This window comes from Ochotona princeps, chromosome 10 (genome assembly GCF_030435755.1).
Source record: "Ochotona princeps isolate mOchPri1 chromosome 10, mOchPri1.hap1, whole genome shotgun sequence".
Classification (NCBI taxonomy): domain Eukaryota; kingdom Metazoa; phylum Chordata; class Mammalia; order Lagomorpha; family Ochotonidae; genus Ochotona; species Ochotona princeps.
The window spans coordinates 16929565-16949850 of NC_080841.1; the positions used below are offsets into that span (position 1 = coordinate 16929565).

At 43.6% G+C, this 20286-nt stretch overlaps 1 protein-coding gene across 5 annotated transcripts in view; it reads left to right on the forward strand.

Annotated features, from left to right (window-relative positions):
• SRGAP2 (SLIT-ROBO Rho GTPase activating protein 2) overlaps window positions 1-20286 on the forward strand; it is a 245426-nt gene that overhangs the window by 188790 nt on the left and 36350 nt on the right. For all 5 annotated transcript variants that reach the window (XM_058669101.1, XM_058669100.1, XM_058669102.1 and 2 more), the window contains exons 9-13: window positions 132-233; window positions 1569-1766; window positions 12344-12428; window positions 15315-15342; window positions 17862-17886. In XM_058669101.1, coding sequence (XP_058525084.1) covers window positions 132-233; window positions 1569-1766; window positions 12344-12428; window positions 15315-15342; window positions 17862-17886 — 438 coding nt within the window. The remainder of the gene's footprint in view (window positions 1-131; window positions 234-1568; window positions 1767-12343; window positions 12429-15314; window positions 15343-17861; window positions 17887-20286) is intronic.

Consider the following 20286-nt stretch of genomic DNA (forward strand, 5'->3'; position numbering starts at 1 on the left):
GATTTTATTTCAACATAGAAACTGTGAGCCTTACAACTTGCATGAGTTGTTTTATTAGCAATAATGGGAACTCTGGAACCACCAAAAGAACTATGTCCTCTTCCTGACCTGGTGTTGCTTTCTTCCGGCAGGCTTCCCAGCTCTGTGCCCAGCAGCCTGTCCAGAGTGAGCTGGTGCAGAGGTGCCAACAGCTACAGTCTCGTTTATCAACTCTGAAGATTGAGAATGAAGAGGTGAGTGTCCTGCGCAGGGGGCTCAGAGCCTGCCCTCTCTGAATTTTCCTCTTGAGCTGCTTGCCGCCACCCATCTGGGAGCAGGTGGAAGGAGCATGCAGGGAATGTCCGGGCTGCTGCTCACATTTCCTAGCCAAATGTAGGGCTGGACTTTCCCCCTCTGCTACATCCTGCCCTTGAACTCCAGGAAGTTGCTCTTGCGTTGCCAAAGGTTGTGCTCTATTTTAAGCTTTTACAAAATGCTTTTCCCCCTTTACGGTTTAATCAAAATGGCACTTGGCAGCTGTATGAACGATATTGTGTCTCTGAAACCACCCCCTCATGCCTGGCTTTTTCCAGCATTTTCAAACAGAAGCCTTTGACTTTGACACTTCAAACATCTCCATCCCCTTAGGAAAGGGTGACTGTTTTCTGGCCTCCATGCATGTGCTTTCAATAACTAGTTCAAAAGGGCAGTATGATAATGATCCAGCTTTCTTATTTTGTTTTTTTTTTTAACTTTTTTTTTTTTTTTTTTTTTGCAAAGTCAGATTTACAGAGAGAAGGAGAGACAGAGAAGAAGATCTTCCATGCGCTGGTTCACTCCCCAAGTGGCTGCAGTGGCCAGAGCTGAGTGGATCCAAAGCCAGAAGCTTCTTCCAGGTCTCCCACATGGGTGCAGGGTCCCAAGTCTTTGGGCCATGCTCCACTGCTTTCCCAGGCCACAAGCAGGGAGCTGGATGGGAACTGGAGCAGCTGGGATTAGAACCGGCACCCATATGGGATCCCGGCATGTGCAAGGCAATGACTTTAGCCACTAGGCTACCACACCAGGCACATGATGCAGCTTTGTACTGAGCTCAGGTGGCTTCTTACCTTGTATCTCAGCAAGGCTTACTTTTCCCAGAAAGATCAGAAAGGACCAAGATCACTCCATATGCAAATAGGGAAACTAGTTCATTGGTTAGTTCAAAGTTAAGAAACATAACCTGTGGAATTGTAGATCTAGCCATCACGTTTTTAATTAGTTCTTTGTACAAAAGGGCTGGTTTGTAGTTACTCTATTCTCTCTTTTTTTGGTGCTTCAGTGATATTGAAGAGTTAATATGAAACTTAAAATTTAACATTCAGTTACAGAGTGGGTCAAGCACATACCACAAGGGGAGTAGCTGTTTTAGAGTTCTCATCAGACAGAGTAGAACATTGTGGCAGAGTGCAAATGATATTGCTGATGGGAAACAGAGCTGCACCCTCTGACAGCAATCCTCCATCCTTTGCAGCCCCACCCTTTCCCACTTCTCCAAGCCTCTCCACCACCTGCTGTTTCCCAACCTGCCCTACACATTATGCTTGCAGGTAAAGAAGACAATGGAGGCCACCCTGCAAACCATCCAGGACATTGTGACTGTCGAGGATTTTGATGTGTCTGACTGCTTCCAGTACAGCAACTCCATGGAGTCGGTCAAGTCCACCGTTTCAGAAACCTTTATGAGCAAACCCAGCATTGCTAAGAGGAGAGCCAACCAGCAAGAGACAGAGCAGTTTTATTTCACGGTAAGGGAGCTCGAAAGCCTTTAAAGACTATCAGTGCACACTCATCCCACACGGGAGAGTTACAACCAAGACCTCAGCCAGTGTCTGAATACTAGGCTTTGAATGTGCTGTGTTTAAATCTGAGCATGCTTGAAAATGACCCATATATTTGACTGCAAGTTGTATGCCTGGAAGGAACCCCCAAGAGAAAGGATGCTTCCACATTTACTCCAAGATTTGCCTGTTAAAGATTGCCTATCCAGCTAGTGGACTTTTCTTTCAAAGCTTCCTTCTCGGCCGACATGGAACCTTGAAAGGGGGGACTTGATCTCTTGATTCTTGGGAACGACCTCTAATTATCATGGCTAATACATACCTTGTTTTTGAATGTTTAAAAGTTCTAGGTGATATGATAATATTATTTTAGAGCTTTGCTTGTTGGAAAATTATTTTTTATAAATCTGGCCAAAACTCAAAGGGAATCACAATGTGCAACAAGGTTGATTTGCAGAGCCTTCCAAAACAGTGTCTTTTGTTATTTGTGTATCTACAATCTTATTTTAGACAGATGGACTCTTTTTATTTTTTATTTATTTATTTGTTGTAGTGTTAACAACCCTTTGGAAGGTTGCTAGCTGGTCTTTGGTGCAGCTTTTTAGTAATTAAGCTATTTTGAGCTTGCCAAGTGGAATTTATTGCCTGAACTAAATTTTTTTTTCCTAATCTTCTGACGACCAAGAGAGGAAAAATTAATTTTGCAGATGTGAGATGAAATATAGCCAGTGAATATGCATACTGATTCTGAATGAAAGAAATTAACTTGTTTTTCAGTCAGGAAGCACAATCTGCATGCTGTAAATTGAAATTTTTTTTTCTCCAACTGGAAAAATTTGTTTGATTCATATTTACACACTATCGTTTCTTCATTAAGAACACCAATGATTTGCTAATATTTTTAAGATTTATTTGTTTGTTTGGAAGGATTACAGAACGGGAGAGATCTTTCTTGCACTGGTTCACTCCCAACTGATGGAAACAAATAGAACTTGGCCAAGACTAAGCCGAGAACTCCATCTGAGTCTCCCATGTGGTGCAGTGGCCTAAGCACTTGGAGTATATTTGGTGTCTTTCCCAGGTGCATTAGCAGAATGCTGGATCAGAAATGGAACAGCTGGGACTGCAACCAATACCCAAATGAGATGCCAGTGTCACAGGCTGTGGCTTAACCTGCCTCTTCACAATGCCAGCCCTAAAATAATTTTTAGAAAATTATATGCAAAGCGAAATATGCTCATTATTATAAAACTTAGAAGCACAATGGGCCTGGCACGATAGCATAGCAGCTGAAGTACTCACCTTGAACACACCTGGATCTCATATGGGCACCGGTTCTAATTCCAGCAGACCCACTTACCATCCAGCTCCCTGCTTGTGGCCTAGGAAAGCAGTCAAGGACAGCCCAGAGTCTTGGGACCCTGCACCCTCATGGGAGACCCAGAAGAAATTCCTGGCTCCTGGTTTCTGATTGACTCAGCTCCAGCCATTGGAGCTGCTTGCAGAGTAAACCGTCTGATGGAAGATCTTTCTCTCTCTGTCTCTCCTTCTCTCTGTAAAAAATCTGCCTTTCCAATAAAAAGAAATGAATCTTTAAAAGAAAAAAACCTTAGAAGCACAAAGAAGAAAAGTCACCCATAATCCTATAACCTTACGATATAATTCTTCCAGTCTTTTGTTCTTTTTTTTTTTTTTTTAAGTTTTATTTTAGAGGTAAAGTATCAGAGACAGAGAGAGGAAGAGAGAGGTCTTTTACCATTGATTCACTCCAAAATGCCTACAGTAGTGAGGGCTGAGCCAGACCAGGCCAGCAGCCGGGAGCTTCGCCTAGGCCTCCCAAGTAGATGGCAGGAACTTGTGTACTTGGGCCATTATCTGCTGGTTCCAGGAACCGCATGGGTTTCCTGTTAATGGGACTCAAACTGGCACTCCAGTGTGGGATGCCAATGTGGCACATCATGCTGTAGCTTAACTTGCTGTTCCACAAGTTCTGTTCTTTTCAGTGCTTTTTCTATACATGCATAAACACATTTGAATATGTATTTAGAATTTTATTGGGAAAAAATGGAATACAGATACTTACTATTTTATAAGCCAAATCATTTAGTTAGAATACTTTTAAGTATATTTATGAGTAAAATATCAAAATCTATACAAGGAAATAATGGAATGATATTTTGCCTCTTCTTACCATTGTTTTAAGAGCTTTTTATTTGAAAGGGAAAGTGTCGGGGGGTGGGGGAAGAGAGAGAGAGAGAGAGATCTTTCATCTGCTGATTCACCCCACCCCCCAAATGGCTGCAACATTTAGGGCTGAGTTAGGCCAAAGCAAGGAGCCAAAAATTCCATCCATCTCTCCCACAAGGGGTCAGAGGCCCAGCCATTTTGGATCATTATATGGGTCATTATCACTGGCTTCCCAGGAGCATTAGCAGGAGGCTTGATTAGAAGTGGAGCAGCCAGTACTCGAAACAGCACTGTTTGGGGTTGCCAGTGTTGCAAGCAGTGACTTAAAACACTGTGTCATAATGTTAGCTCTATATTCATTTTTGTAAAATACTTAATGCATTGTTTGTCATTAGTGCTGATCTGGAAACTAAATGTTATTTTCACTTTCATTATTTATTTATTCATTAATCATTATTAAGATATCCATTACTCATTTTTTGTGAATTTACTAGATGTTAACCATTGCGCTATAACCTGGGAATGCTTAGAGTTATAAAATGAGGGGGAATAATAGAATACGGCATGTAAGGGAAGAATTCTTTTTTTTTTTTACTGCATGTGCACATATTTCTAAGTTACAATAGATTGATTTTTATCATTAGAAAATAAATGTAAAATTCTTAAATGCCCACATTCACATGTACTTAATGGACTTCAGAAGCATCATATACAAAGGGACTTTTGTATGTAATTTTTCTTTTGTAAAAAAAAAAAAAAAAAAACTGACTTATTTATTTGAAAGGCAGAACAGAGAGGGGTGAGGGAAGAGACCAGAGAGATTTTCCATCCACTGGTTCACTCCCCAAATGGTTATAACAACCAGGTCTGTGCAAGGCCAAAGCCAGAGGCCAGAAACTCCATCCTGGTCTTCTACAAGTACTTGGAGCATCCTCCACAGACTTCCTAGGTATATTAGTAGGAAGCTAGGTTGGAAGTGGAACATCCAAGCCTCAAAACAACACTCTAGTATGGGATGCAAGTGTCATAGGCGGTGGCTTAGCCGACCACACCACAAAGCCAGCTCTTTGTGCTTAAAGTTGAAAGATGAGTGAACTTGGGAGTGGACTGAAAAGGAAAATGACATTCCTTGAGGAAAATATAGCATTTACCAGTTATTTTTTTTTATTTTTTTTTTAAGATTTATTTATTTTTATTACAAAGCCAGATATACAGAGAGGAGGAGAAACAGAGAGGAAGATCCTCTGTCCGATGATTCACTCCCCAAGTGAGCCACAACGGCCGGTGCTGTGCCTGTCCAAAACCAGGAACCAGGAACCCCCTCCAGGTCTCCCACACGGGTGCAGGGTCCCAAAGCATTGGGCCGTCCCCAAACTGCCTTCCCAGGCCGCAAGCAGGGAACTAGATGGGAAGTAGAGCCGCCAGGATTAGAACCGGCGCCCACATGGGATCCCAGGGCATTCAAGGCGAAGACCTTAGCCACCAGGCCATGCCGCCGGGCCCAGCATTTACCAATCATAAAGATACACAGAAACCTGGCTTAAATGTTTCGAGAACTTCTTGTCTATAGTCAGTCTGTTTTACTGCTTCAAGCTTTAATAGCAAAGAAGCCTATTGAACATTCTCTAGAGGCTTTTAATTATAGAATTGTTTGGCTGTTCTATTGGGACTGCTTAAGATATAACACTACTTAAGTGATCCAGTCTCGTTGTGTTGCATATTTCCATTTTTGAAGTTTAGTAAGAAATATTGAGCATTGGACAGTCTTTGTTGGAACACTTTTTGTTGCTAAGTGGCAATCTTGACAGTCAAAGCTGGCCTCTGGTGAAAGCAGAAATGACCAATTTTCAAACTGGTAACCAAGTCCTGCCTACCCCTTACCTTTCGCCTAAAGGCACTGATGTCTCTGGTCCATTTCCTGACTTGTGTTTGGAGAGCTGCTTTGCAAAATTATGTGTAGACTGCCTCGGCTCCCAGGAATAGTTTTTGTCCAGGTTTGTCTGGTAGTGTATTTTATAAGGTGGTTCATTTGGGTGACTGATGCCTGATTTGTACTAGACAATTCATTTTTGGATGAAAGGGCTGTTTTGGAGGCAGTGGCAATACAAGAGAATGTGCCCAAGTTAAATAAAGAGGACACCAGTGTTTACCAGATCATACAGTGTCTTCAGTTGCCTCTGCCAAAGTTACCCAGGTGTGTCTCTGTGCCCTTCATGAATGTCATAGCAACACATCCCAGCAGTTCCCTTTTTAGGAAGTTAGGAAGAAGTCTCTTGGTGTGGCTGAATCCTACAGAGTGCACCTAGTGACCAACAAAACTGTTAAGAAAGTTCTCTGGTTACTCAGCACCTGTCATCAGACTGGTCTGCCTGGATGAATTCACTGGAAATGTGAATTTTATCTTATAAAACTCATTTACTTGCAGGTGTCTCAGGAAAGTACTCATGGAATTTTAAAGCTTGAGATGATTTTTTAAAAAGTCATCTAGCCAGTGTTCCCATTTGAAAGTTTAAAAAAACCAAACAGGAAACAAAATCAGAGAAGATAGTTTGTTTAAAGTCCTGAATAACAACTGGACCCAGAACACTGGTCACCTGTCCTCTGGCCACAGGCTTCTTCTGTCCATCTGTTGAGGAAGCCAAGTGAAGGAAAAGGAAGAGTAACAGTTCCACAGTTTTCTCCTATATCCCCTAACTGGGGGAGATGCTTCCTGATCTTGATTTTGCATCTTTGGCTGGAATGGAAAGAAGTTAAGGGTTATAGCTAAGCTGATAAAATAGTGAAGGCAAACTAACTGAATTTTTAGGGATAGATTGGTGGGAGTGGAGGAGGTGCCTTGGTCACTAGGGCAGTGTGCTAGACCACTAAGATTGGAACTTACCATAACTTTTTTTTTTGTCTTGGAATTCTGCTGATCCTTGGTGAACATGTGCTAAACTGCTACAAATGAGCCAGTGCCCTTGCTTTGCCAATTACAGCTGGGAGGTGTGCTCCGTGGAAGGTTTACTCTATTATTTATTCTGTCTGACAGCTGTTTCTAGCTTTAAAAATTGATGGGGAGGAAGCGGAATGTCAGAGTGCCTGTATGGCGGGAAGGAGCAACAATAAGGACATCTGTGTGTCTCTGCACACAGAGCTAGCTAGGCAGAGCTGTCCCCTCCCACTCACCCGCCTCCTGCCATAGCAGCAACTTACAATCTTGAGTTCACACTCATGCAATCCAAGGCATAACCAAGGTTCCATGAGTTTGTTCACTCCCATGTTAAGAATGTACTTAAAGGAGGAAGAGTTTTCAAAATTAAATTTGAGGAACATTCTTATGCCTATCACTTTTTTTTTTTAAGACCTGAACCTTTTATTTTGATTCAGCTTTTTTTGTATTAGCACAAAGCAAAGACGCTTAGGGAAGGAAGAGATGTTTTAGGTTCAGATGATTCAGGTATAAAGAGCATGTTCTTTTTTTAGATATAAAATTTATCTTTGATGGTGTTTACGTAGTTGAGAAAGATGTATGCCCTTTTGGACCACTGATTAGGGTGGGAAGGATCGAGGAATGGGAGAAAGTGGATGAGACAATTGCTTCTAACTTTTTTGTTCTTTTTTCTTCCTGTATTTGGGGGGATTGAGTAGAGGAGAGAGGGCTGTTTCAGTACCCAAGGATGGGGTCAGCCACTTGATACCATCCTAAGACCCCCAAAAGGGGCACTTTTTGACTACTTACATTATGTTGGGCCTGTACTAATCATAATCATGCTTAGTATCCTAATTAAACTTCAGTGTAGTGGAAAATATATTATTCCCATTTTTCAAATGGAAAAATAAAGGCTCAGAAGGGCTTTTCCCAAAGTTAAAAGCATCAATACATGATAGGATTACAATATTGCAACTCAGGCCTTTTCATTTTACTGCAATAAAAATGTGTGTCAGTGGGTCTCAGAAGGGAAAATTATTCTATTAGTATTCTGTTCAGTAAGTAAACCTCACTGCTGATGGTTAATCCAATTAGAAATTGTGTGAAAATAATGAAGTCACAAAAACAGAATTTAAATTTCACGATAGCAGCAACTACCCAAATTGTTTTCACCCCTACTTTTTGTAGAAGTTTTCAATTTTGATGGTATTGACTGTATTTTAGGGACTTTATTCTAGCGAAATGAAATTCCCAGGTAAAATGAAAACGCCGTGTAATTACTTCTGGGGTTGGGTGAGGGCAGATGTAAGAAGTGGAATGACAGATAATTAGTTACCCAGTATTGGGACATGCTTTAAATAAGGCAGCTGACCCTCATTGCACTAGGAAGAGATTTTGAATTTACATGCGAAGAGCTCTTTTCCCAGTCTCCTGGTCTCCAAAAATCATCACAAAGCCACCTTTTCCTCTCTTCTCCCTCAGCTGTCTCAGCCCCCTTCTCCGTGTGTCTGTCTGGCAGCAACCCTGAAACTCAACTCTGCTGATAAAGAAAAGGTGATTTATATCCCCAGCTTCTCTCTCACACAGTTGAGTGCTGCCTACAGGGCAGGAGAGGGAAATGATAAATAACCTGTCTGCATACTCTAGGAGGCCTTTACCACCCCGTGCCTGCCCCACTGGATGGAACCCTCCCAATCATTGTTGCCACACGGCATTAGGGATGCAAGTCATGCCTTGACACAGTTTGACCTCTAGGATTTTATGGAACCCATAAAGGGAATCCATCTTACCTCTTTATCACATTTTTATTTACTTCATTTTTTATTTCCCCTCCCCCCATTCTATTTATTTTAATGGTTCACTGAGTGACAAGCAGAGCTAAGTACTGAACTATGAACAAAAAAGAAAAAATTATTTTTGGAATCACAGGCAGAAACAAGAGTGAGAGGAAGGAATTCACTTCCATCTCCTTTCAAAATTGTAACTGTTTCTTGAGCAGCCTGGTCTGGTATTTGAGGGTTACAGCTTCTTGGAGAATTTTCCTCATTAGGAAATCTCTAAAGTCTCCTGGGATAACCTTTCAAAGAGAGGCCATTGAGAGTTATGTTATTAGCAGTAGATGTTTCCTGAAGGTTTTTCACCCCTGGGCCCTAAAGTACTGTTCCAACTCCACAATTAGGCCTTAGTTTGGGGATTAAGATATCTCCCAGAGAAGATGGACAGCAGGTGAGCGGCAGCTGGAGCAGATGGAAAGGGGAAGGTGACAGTGGAGCCTGTTTTCATGCAGATGTTCTCATGCAGAAGCATAAAGGATCAGAAGGAACAGGCCCCAGGTGAGGCAGCAGGAAAGGCTGGTGTAGGGCGCATTTCCTGTTTAATAGGGAGGTTCAGGACACTCTCCAAGTTAGTTGCATGACTTACAATTGCTGAGGAAATTTCATCCAGAGAAGAATGAGACTGACACATTGATTTATCGGTCCTTATACATTTTTTGAGCTTTTGCTATCTGCTAGGCGTGGGACTAAGCTTCAGAGATGCAAAGAATCATGAGTAACACGATCCCTGGCCATTCAGAGGAGACATCCTTGAGAGAGACATGTGAGCAACAAACCCTTCCTAATGGAGCTGTGTTAAGAAGTGCTGTGGGGCTTGGCAGCGTGGCCTAGTGGCTAAGGTCCTTGCCTTGATCCCATATGGCCGCTGGTTCTAATCCCGGCAGCTCCACTTCCTCTCTATCTCTCCTCCTCTCAGTATATCTGACTTTGTAATAAAAATAAAATAAATCTTTAAAAAAAAAAAAGCGCTGTGCTGAAGAGTCTCATGGGACTCACACTCATTTGGATGAGTGTGGGAAGGCTAGAAACTGCATCTCAAAGAAAACAGGATTTTTCTTAGTTTTTAAATGAGAACCAGAGAGTTGGATATAGCTTCATAAAAGTTCACAGTGTAGGGGCAGACTTGGGCAGAGCAGTAAAGATGCCACTTGGGACACCTGCATCCTACATCAGAGTATCCCGGTTGGAGTCCTGGTTCTGCTTCCAAATCCAGCTTCTTGCTAATGCTCATGCTGCCGCCCCCATAGGAGATCCAGCAGATGTAACTTTGGTCTCCTGACTTAACCTGATTCAACCCTGGATGTTACATGTTTTTGTTTAATACACACTAAAAGATGGACAGAACTGTTACTTAAATATTTCATCCATTTACTGTCTCAGTGACCTCATGTCTACCTTTGCTTATGAGTCACACTCTGGGAAACCTTGCTGTTGGTTTCTGAGTTTATAACCTCTGATCGCACAAATGAAGCCTTACATCTTTTTTTTTTTTTTTTTTTTTTAAGATTTTATTATTATTGGAAAGCCGGATATACAGAGAGGAGGAGAGACAGAGAGGAAGATCTTCCATCCGATGTTTCACTCCCCAAGTGAGCCGCAACGGGCCGGTGCGCGCCGATCCTAAGCCGGGAATCAGGAACCTCTTCCAGGTCTCCCACGTGGGTGCAGTGTCCCAATGCATTGGGCCGTCCTCAACTGCTTTCCCAGGCCACAAGCAGGGAGCTGGATGGGAAGTGGAGCCGCCGGGATTAGAACCGGCGCCCATATGGGATCCCAGGGCGTTCAAGGCGAGGACTTTAGCCGCTAGGCCACGCCGCCGGGCCCGAAGCCTTACATCTTAAGACAACCAAGTGAAGCCCACATCTATGAGTGGCTGTGGAGAAAATGAGAAAAACGCCATCTTAAGAATTTAAAGGGAACCCTGAGCCCTGACACACAGGTCTAGTGGTTAAATCTTCACCTTGCATCTCCCATAGGGGTACTAGTTCAAGGCCTAGGAAAGCAGTAGAGGATGGCCCAAAGTCTGGGTTCCTGCACCCACATGGGAGACCTGGATAAAGCTCCTGGCTCCTGGCTTCAGATCAGCTCAGCTCCAACCATTCCACCCACTTGGGGAGTGAACCAATGAATGGAAGATCTTTTCTCTGTATCACCTTCTCTCGGTATATATGCCTTTCCAATAAAAAAATAATAATAACATAAATCTTTATAAAGAAAGAAGAGAGTTCAAAAGGGCCCAGAACAATGGCTCAATTGGCTAATCCTCTCCCCTGCAAGCATTAGGATCCTGTATGGGCACCAGTTCATGTCCTGGCTGCTCTATTTCCCATCCAGCTCCCTGCTTATGGCCTGGGAATGCATTGGAAGATGACCCAAAAGCCTTGGGACCCTGCACCCTTGTGGGAGGCCCTGCAGGAGCTCCTGGCTTCAGATAAGCTCAGCTCCAGCTGTTGTGGCCACTGAGGGGGTGAACCAGCAGACAGAAGATCTTTCTCTTTCTCTCCTTTTCTGTGTAAATCTGTCTTCCTAATGAAAATAAATCAATCTTAAAGAAAAAGTTCAAAGGCTGGTGATCTAGGCCTGGCACTGCCACCAATTTTGAAGGATCAGCAATTTGATACTTCCTTCATTTTCTCATCCGTAATCAGAAAATAACATCTTCCTTATGTGTTGTATCTTCCCATTGTGTTATGCAATTACTGTGAGAGTCAAATGAGAGCGTATGTGCTGGAGCACTCTAAAGACTCTCAGTGTTCTACGCATACAATCAGAACTATGATGTTGACTTCTGCTGCCTTCCCTCTCCTGCTCTACCCCATAGTAGTGGAGCTTTGTATCTTAAAGGTTAAGAATACACATCATGCTTGCAAAGTGCATGTATGTAGTTGCTGGCTACTCTTTGCTGAGTGCTTGACCTTGAGCAAACTAATTAATCTCTACAAACTTCAGTACCCTCGTTCATGAAATAATAACAGTACATGGGGCTACTTTGAAGATTCGGTGGGTTGTCAAGGAAACCTGGTCTTTCATTGGGCACACGAGTGTTGAAAGAGACCCAATCTAAAAGTGCAGTCCTGCAACCATATTTAGACAGAGCAGATGAGATTGCATTCCCAAAACCTCATCTGTTCACATATGTGCAGGTGAGGACGGCAGCCCCTCCCTCTGAATGCTTTCTGTGATAATTCCATGTGGAACACAGATGAGGCTGATCAGGGTATGGTGCAGCTGAAGTAAGGGCTGGAGCCTACTCTAGGCACCGCTCCTGGTGTGATGGAATGCATCATACGGATGTTGGCAGAGGTAGCACACAGCAGGTGTGTGTCCTCCTGCAGTTCTTCAGGGGAACTGGAGAGGACAGATGAGGGTCTCTGGCAGTCCGTTTTTTTTACATTGGCCCAATGTTTAACTCCCAAGATAATGTGGAGCAGGGTGTTATTCCACCATGAAATCAACAACCAGCTATAGGTGCAGGGCCTTCAAGAAATCAGAATGGATCTGGTGGGAACTGGGTCAGAAACCAAATGACTTCTTGACAAAGGATCTGTCCTGTGGAGCATTGGTGCCTTTTTTCCCTTCGAGATTCTGATCACTCTCCTCTTTCTTGACAGAAAATGAAGGAGTACCTAGAGGGCAGGAACCTCATCACCAAGTTACAAGCCAAGCATGACCTTCTGCAGAAAACCCTGGGAGAAAGTGAGTGTGGGAACCCTCGGCAGCAGACTTGGCATGGGGAGGGCCCGCTGAGCTTTCCTGCTGAGCACTCACCTCCATCCGCAGCCAAGTGGATCTGATCTGGTTATACGAATGCATTTCTTTTCCTGGCCTGTTTGATGTGAAAGCCCACACCCCCCAGTGACTGCTTGAGTAATGGGGAAAGACCAATGCTTAATGAAGCACTAATGTGCATCATCTATTTGTTTAAATGGAGCGTGCCTGCTCTCCACCCATTGCCCCTCCTTTGCCACCTCTGCCACGACTGGGGTAAAAGGCTTAAGCTATTATTTCTTTTCCAGATACTTAAGTTAGGTAGGGAGCCAGGAGATGAAGTGACCAGCTGCTTGAGGGAGGGCTGAGGACCCTCCAATGCAGGTGTGATCGACAGACTGCTACTTGCTGCAGCTTCCAGGCAGAGCATCAGTTTGCTCAGCTTCCAAGGGTCCTGACCCAGCGTAGGTGGCAGCTCCCTCGCCACAGGGCCGTGCCGAAGCCCTGGTGTTGAGTGGACTGTCTCATCTCCCAGGATGATTTTAACCAGACCCTGGAAAGTAGCAAGGCAGAGAACAGTACTGCCACTCTGGACTTTGTCTCTTTGGCTGTCAAACAGAAGGCTAAAGTTGAAAGAGAAGCTTTCCCGGGACTTTCTGGCACCCTTCCCAGGTCTCCTGCCTGACTCTCAGCATCCTGTGATTAATGGAATTCCCAGGTTGGGGATGCCTCCCTGTGCCCAGCCCCTTCTCTCTGCCCCACTAATCCCCTCACTTAAGGATGTGAGAGAGGGAAGGAGAGTCTACAGGGAATGTGTGGTGACATCAGTGACAGAGAAGCTGTGCTTATGCAGAAGTCTAATGTTTTAAGTAAATTCTTGAGCAATCTTCAGGTCACCTGGACAGTATAGGATGGTCTGCAATACTCACAGGCTCATTGGCACTGGGAATAAAAGCCCCACTTTTTGTAACAGAGACTTCTACCCATCTTTTTGGCCTGTCCTTTTCCTACCCTGAACAATTCCCCAATATGATTAACTCGTTTTGGCTCTAGCAACTCTGATCTTGTGATATAGTTAGGCATTTTATTTCATGTGAAGAAAGCCTGTTAGGTAACTTGTGTTCTCATTCCTCTGCACACCACCCAAGGGAACAGACTAAACAGGTCCAGGCACTGCGAGTCAAACTTCACTTGTAGAAAATCATTCCTCTTGGGTTATCAGATTGTTCCGCTAGGAAATGGAGGAAAAACAGCCCGTAACTCTCTGAAGCAAATTGTAGCTGTGATTTCTTTTTTTCAAGACCATCTAGGCACAATCCTTAAGAGCAAAGCTCTGGGACACACTCGTGTGTATGGTCTTGCTCACGCATATACATGCATCAAATGTGCTATTGTGGAGGGAGAAAGATGGGCCACTCAAATGATCTAATCTAAAGGTGACAAGTTCTAGCAATCAAGGGGAGTGGTGGGGGGCTGTACTGAATCCTCCTGTGTGCAAGTCATCATGTCCCTGCCTTATGTATGTATTTGTTACTATAATACAAGAGCCCCCTTGTTCTTGCCACACAGGGATAATTGATGTATATGAATATTCCAGAATGGAAATGGGACAGATGTTGAAAATAATAGCTCTGAATAATATTTGTGCAGATGAAAGCTGAGCCTTTGGTAACGAGACTGTTAGAGCTGGAGTATGGTGTTGCTCCAGATGAGCTGAGCTGTAATCAACAATTAGCAACCTCTAAAGGCAGGAAAAAAACTGCCTGCCCTCCCCCACCTCTGGAGTTGCCTTTCCAGGAACTTGGCTGAGGAGCATGGGAGCTAATCTCGCTTTCTCTGGCTCAATGCCTGCTGGGGTCTGCCCCTACTTTATCTAATATGGGTCTAATACAGATCAAGCTTTATTAACAGTGAACCAAAGAACACAACATGTGTGATATTATGGCCCATGTATTTTTTAATGCATGTATTTTTTAAATACAAAAGAATATTTTTTACGAACTTTTAAGATTTTAGATTTCTTCCTCTCATTCAATTATTTGTTAATTTAAGAGAAAGTTACAGAGAGAAATAGAGGTAGAAATCTTAAATCTGTTGATTCATTCCCCAGATGACCACAATGGATAAGGCTGAACTATGTGGAAACCAGGAAGACCATCTGGGTCTTCCACATGGGCACAGGGCTCCAAGACAAGGGACCAGTCCTCCGTTGCTTTCCCAGACACATCAGCAGGGAGTTGGTTCCAAATGGGGTGCTGGCATCACAGGCAGCAGTTCGACATGTTATGCCACAATGCCAGCCCCTCAATTTCATTTTTTAAAGCTGGCTATGACCCATAATACTAGGATCTATTCTTGAATTGAGAAATGTAAATTGTTAGCAGAAGCAGCATTAAAGCTGCTTACCATTTATCTCTTACCACCTCAGTCCCACCTAAGAGGAAAATAATAGTTTGGATCTAAAACTAAAGCAACCATAACTTCTCCTTCTTCCAAACAGGTCTTTTTCCTTCTTCCCTTCCCAACCTGGAGTGTATGTGTATTGTATGTATTATGTATGTTCATATACTCAGGAACAAGCAAATTTGATCCCCCATCCATGTAAGAACAGCTAAATTTCATCTCTCTGAATCCCTGAAGTGTTCTGTAATGTATGCTCTCCCTTGTTACTGTTCCCCACAGCCACCCCAATTTTCCCTTTGAGACACAGAGTTGATAGACCTAAGGTGATGCTGGCAACCCTGACCTGGGACCCAGCATTAGAAACAACTCCTACCTCTAAGGGGCTAGGGGTGCTCTGCGAAGCTGGGAAGGGCATGGGCACTGTTCACCACTCCTGCTTCACATAAGCTTTTTGTGTTGTCTTTCCAACAGGTCAGCGGACAGACTGCAGTCTGGCCAGGTAGGTGTGATCCAGTACAGTCCTGGGAAGGGAGAAAGAAGACTAGGATTCCGGGATCCTGAGATCCCGGGATCCCAGCCTGGGAAAGAACCAAGGAGCCGAAATTGCTGCTTCCCTTTGCCTTCCTGACCCATCTGATCTCAAATGAAAGTGGGTTCACTGCAACTTACACAAGTAACTCAACAGACCTGAATGAAGGAAGTTATCACTGCTGAAATTTCCCAGAAACTCCCAAATACCATTGCCTTGCAAGGATGCTAAATAGTTGATTCTAGAGGATCCTGGTAACCTAAACTTAGCAGCCAGACTTCAACAAGTGAGCTTTGGAAAGACCCTGATAAGATCAGGAGACCATTTGATCTGATTTGCTGTGCGCAGAAAAGATGACAGCTCCTAACTAGTGACTATTGATAGATAATGAAAAATTATATTGTATTTTTTTGGCTTGCCAGATAGCAAGAGTAAAAATCCCTTGCCTGTTGTACAAGTATGCAGTCCTCCCAGTAATCCCCCACCTTCCCTTCCCTCTCACATCACAGCCAAATATTTTCCCTCCCAGTCATGGTGCTGCTATGAGAAAACTCGTGAGCTGGCAGAGAGCGAAGTGTTCATTCCGCCAACAATCGTCAGATGCCTAAAAATGTGCTGATTTAACTGGAGAAGGAGCTCTAATGGGCCACTTGCCTTAGAGACTCTGGGTTAGCCCATTATATTCACCACCTGTGTGTGCCAACACGCACAATGGTCATGAGGCCATTTTCAATTATGGCTCATTATTTAGAGATAGCCTCATTTGGCTTTCATCGTTTTGTCATTGTGGATTACAATAAACATTCTGTTAACAGCACAGTCTTGGTGATTGGAGAGAACTAGGATAATGGAATCCTGTGGGATATATCTTCTTTCTTTTTTTAATGTGAGCCAAGTTTCTGTTTGTTCATTTCTTGCATTTGCAGTATTCTTCGATGCCATTAAAAGATTCTTCATCCTAGTCCTTTTAACCACTACACGACTGCAGCCAGCCACTTCATGGAGTTTCCCCTCTTGGTCAGTTTTACAGAGGCCTACCCATTCCCCACGTTATTGTTGTCATCAGCCTTAATGAGGTTGATTTGGTGTTCAGCACAACCAGCCTCCACCGAACTTGACATAGATAAACTCATCATATGCAAGCACACAAAGGTGGGCTTGGCGCTTGTTTGAGGCTTTGGCAGCTTCAAGTTAATTTCTACGTTAATTTCTGCGTTAATTCTAATTTCTGCATTAGGCCATTGTGAATGAGGGCAGGCCTTAGCACTTCTTGTAAAGCGGGATTAACATGCACTGCATCTCCAGCAGCAGTGCCTTCCTCAGCCGTAACGATGGGGGGGTTACAGGTGAAATAAATCTTCAACACACTCAAGTCCCTGCCTCCACACATAGTCGGTGGCAGCTGGGGAAGCAGCAGAGGTATCTTCTTGATGGTAGTCTGGATTCAAGGGTGAGCACCTGTGCTCCTGTAGCTGCAGAAAGCTCTGTGGGATTGAGAAGCGCAGGATGGCTCGATTGTGTCACTCTGACTTCCTCTTCTATTTAAAAAAAAAAAAAAAATTACACGAGATTGGAATTCCAGAATTTTCTCAGGCCTGGCCTGATGGAGGTAGCAAAGCAAGGCCCAGTAGCCAGGCTCTGGTCCCTGCCTTACTCCCAGCAGGGCAGTGCTAGCATCTTTGTTTGAGGCATTGTGCCTCTGAGTCTGACTCACTTGAAGAAATATCCTCTGAGGCCACAGTCAGCTGAAAAACATGGAGCCAGAGAAGCCCCAGAATGGATGTCCCAGCCACCATGTCCAGAAAAAATTGCTCTCTGTGTTTTTCCTAAGGATTTCCAAGAGAAACAAAATTTTTGCAGCATTTGGTGTTTACAGATCATCTTCTTGTTGATATCTAACCAAGACAGGTTTGGCTGCAAATTGAACCAGTTCTCTCCTGTTCAGATTTTGAATGGTGGTAGATCTTTGACCCAGTCTTTCTTTTTTTAATCCAAGATATTATTTCTTTGAAAGTCAGAATTAGAGAGATCTTCCATCCACTGGGGTTCTCTCCCCAAACAGCTGCAGCAGTCAAGGCTCTGCAGGGTCAAGCATTTGGGTCGTTTTCTGCTCCTTTCCCGCTCCTTTCCCAGACACATTAGCAGGGAGCTGGATTGGAAGTGGAGCAGCCAAATCTCAAACCAGTGCCCATAAAGGTTGCGAGCGCTGCAGTCACTGCCAGCCCCAGAATGATGGTAAATCTTAAATCATCTCTGTGCTGTTGTAAAGAAAAGGACTTCATTGGGCTTTATCTAGGAAGTAACTTATCAAGTTACTGGGCCTGAGGTGAATAATGTGACTTGCTTTATCAGCTGCCACACAGCTTAGTTAGTTATTTAAAAATTTTTACTTCTGGGTTTAAAATGCTTGGTTGTCTCACTGTGTCTCAATTCTCTTTTTCCTGCCTATTGCTGTATGGGTCCTGTTGGACTTGTGGGATCAACAACAGGCGTAGCTCAACCGTGAGAAAACAGGTAAGAGCCCCGCAAAGGCCAGGCTGATCAGGCCTGAAGAGTGGATATTGCTAATCCACTAGATGGGGCAATGTTGCTCTAAATTTAGAGATTGTGTTTATTTTCTGTAATGTCATTCTGAATATATTTGCCTAATAACAATGCACAGGGTAAGCCTGGTCTTGAAAAGACAGCCAAGAGAGCACATGATTTTCAGTGTTGTTCTCAAGTCTGTTACTGGGCAGCCAGCCCTCATCATCTGTGTAAGGAGGGGTCTTAGAGAATGCTGGTGTGGATAATCTACATCGATAGATACTCCACATGGCTCTTGTCCTTATTTAAGATAATAATCAAAGCATTTTGTGCATTACAAATTTGGCTTCCTAATTATGCCTGAGAGTAAATATTGAAACGATTTTGTGTCCCTGCATCTCCTATCAGCCGTGTGCAGTAGGCAGTTAGCAAGGGGTAGACAGAGCTTTATGTCCACTCAGAAGAAATCTCACCCAAGCTTTAAAAAAATTTTTTTGGGTGATTCACAGTTGTGCTACCACAGGAAGACAATCTAATGTGGAGGACACCTGGTTTCTGTGGTATTGGCACCCCTACAGGCCCTTTGGCTGCTCTGACAGCTAGGGGTGGGTAGACAGTCCTGCTGGGGAGCTCACGTGACATGGGCTTCACTTAACTCTGCTGTGGATTGTCTACTTTGGATCTTATTTTGGTAAGAACATCTTCAGATGTACTTCCACAGACCTTTAAATTAGGAAAATTCCATTGCAACCCTCTTTCCTCTTTGTTCTTGAATTTCCTTATCCTTCCCTCTTCTCCCATAATTTCATTTTTTTTCTGTGAACATTTTTTAATGTTCATGTTTACCTACTTGAAAAGCAGAGGCAGATCTTCCATCTGATGGTTCACTTCCCAAATGCCCACAACAGCCAGAGCACAGCCAGGTGTGAATCCAGAGTGGCAGGGGCAAGCGCTTGAACCATCATTTATTTCCTCCAGGATGGATTAGCAAAAGTGAAGTAAAAAGTAAAGTTAAAACAAAAAAAGTAGGCTAATCCACTGCTTCAAAGTGTCCACCCTTCATAATTTTATTTAAAACTGAAGGGAACAGAATGTCTTCGAGAGGTAATATATTGCATTTAAAATGAACAGGTTGGTGTCTCATTTTTAAACTAATTAATTTTATTCATTTGAAAAGCAGAGAGACAGAGTTCTCATCAACTGGTTCACTGTTGGTTCACTCCCCAAATGCCTGCAACAACCTGGTCTGGGTCATCCAGAAACCAAGACTAGAAAGACTATTCGGGTCTCCCATGCAGGCCAGAGACCCAAGTAACCCAGCTACCGCCTGATGTCTCTCAAGGAGTGTGCTAGCAGGAGGTGATCTGATACATCGTTTTAACTGGCATACCAAATGCCTATCTCTGCAAGTTTGTGCTTTAAACAGGAATAAGCCATTTTCCCTTTAGCACTGAAAATAAAATGAAGCTCGAAGTCGGTTCCTTTCAGTTCCTGAACTAAAACTGAAATCTCTTGCTTGTAGCTGGAACATGTGTGTGAGAGCTGAAGCCCTCAGTTGAGCAAATGGTGTGCGCTCTTGATTGGGACCCATGCTGAGGGGACTGGCACCCATGTGGTTTGCAGGCCACTGCTCCTAAACAGATGCAGGCAAAGTATATGGCTGGTGCTGCATTTGCCTGAGCACTCCAGAATACACCAAAAAGCCCACTCCAATAGATTTTACTTTCAGTCTGCTGTTCTGGTTTATTTCTACCAGTCGGAATCTAATGATGGATCAGCAAGAAGTTTTTCTAAAATAATAAATAACTTGGAAGATGCAAAATCTTGTATAAGTAGTTAGGAAATAAATGTGTGTTTACTTGCATGCTTGTGAATGGCAAGTAAGCCAAACAAGAAGAAGAATCTGGTAGCTTTTGTTTTGGAGGATCCCTAATGGGTTCCAGTCATTTTTGCCCCTGGCACAGACTAGATGCAAGCTGTGCCGGACCTTTCTTTAAAAGGAGGTGCTTCAACTGCTCCTTCAAGGCCGTTGTCCATTCCCTCTCCTGGCTGATACTTCTATACTTTCTTTGCTAACTTTTCCCCTCTCCACATTCTTCTAAATTGAATCATTTCTCCAAGCTTGGCCCTCTCAATTTCTCTCCCTTGTCATTCTTGTTCCCTCTCTCTCCTTCCCCAGGCTTTCCTTGTTCACTCTGTGATGCTGTCTCTGAGCCCCAAGTGACTGGTGGGACCTGTACCCTCAGCAGGCTTTACCTCCCCACATCATATTTTCATTTCCTTGGCTCCTCTCCTGTTGTGTTTATTTCTATTGAAGGGGCCTGCCCATTCTTCACAGTCTCTAAGGCCCCAGATATTATCTTTGACACCATTTTTGTCCCCTCATCA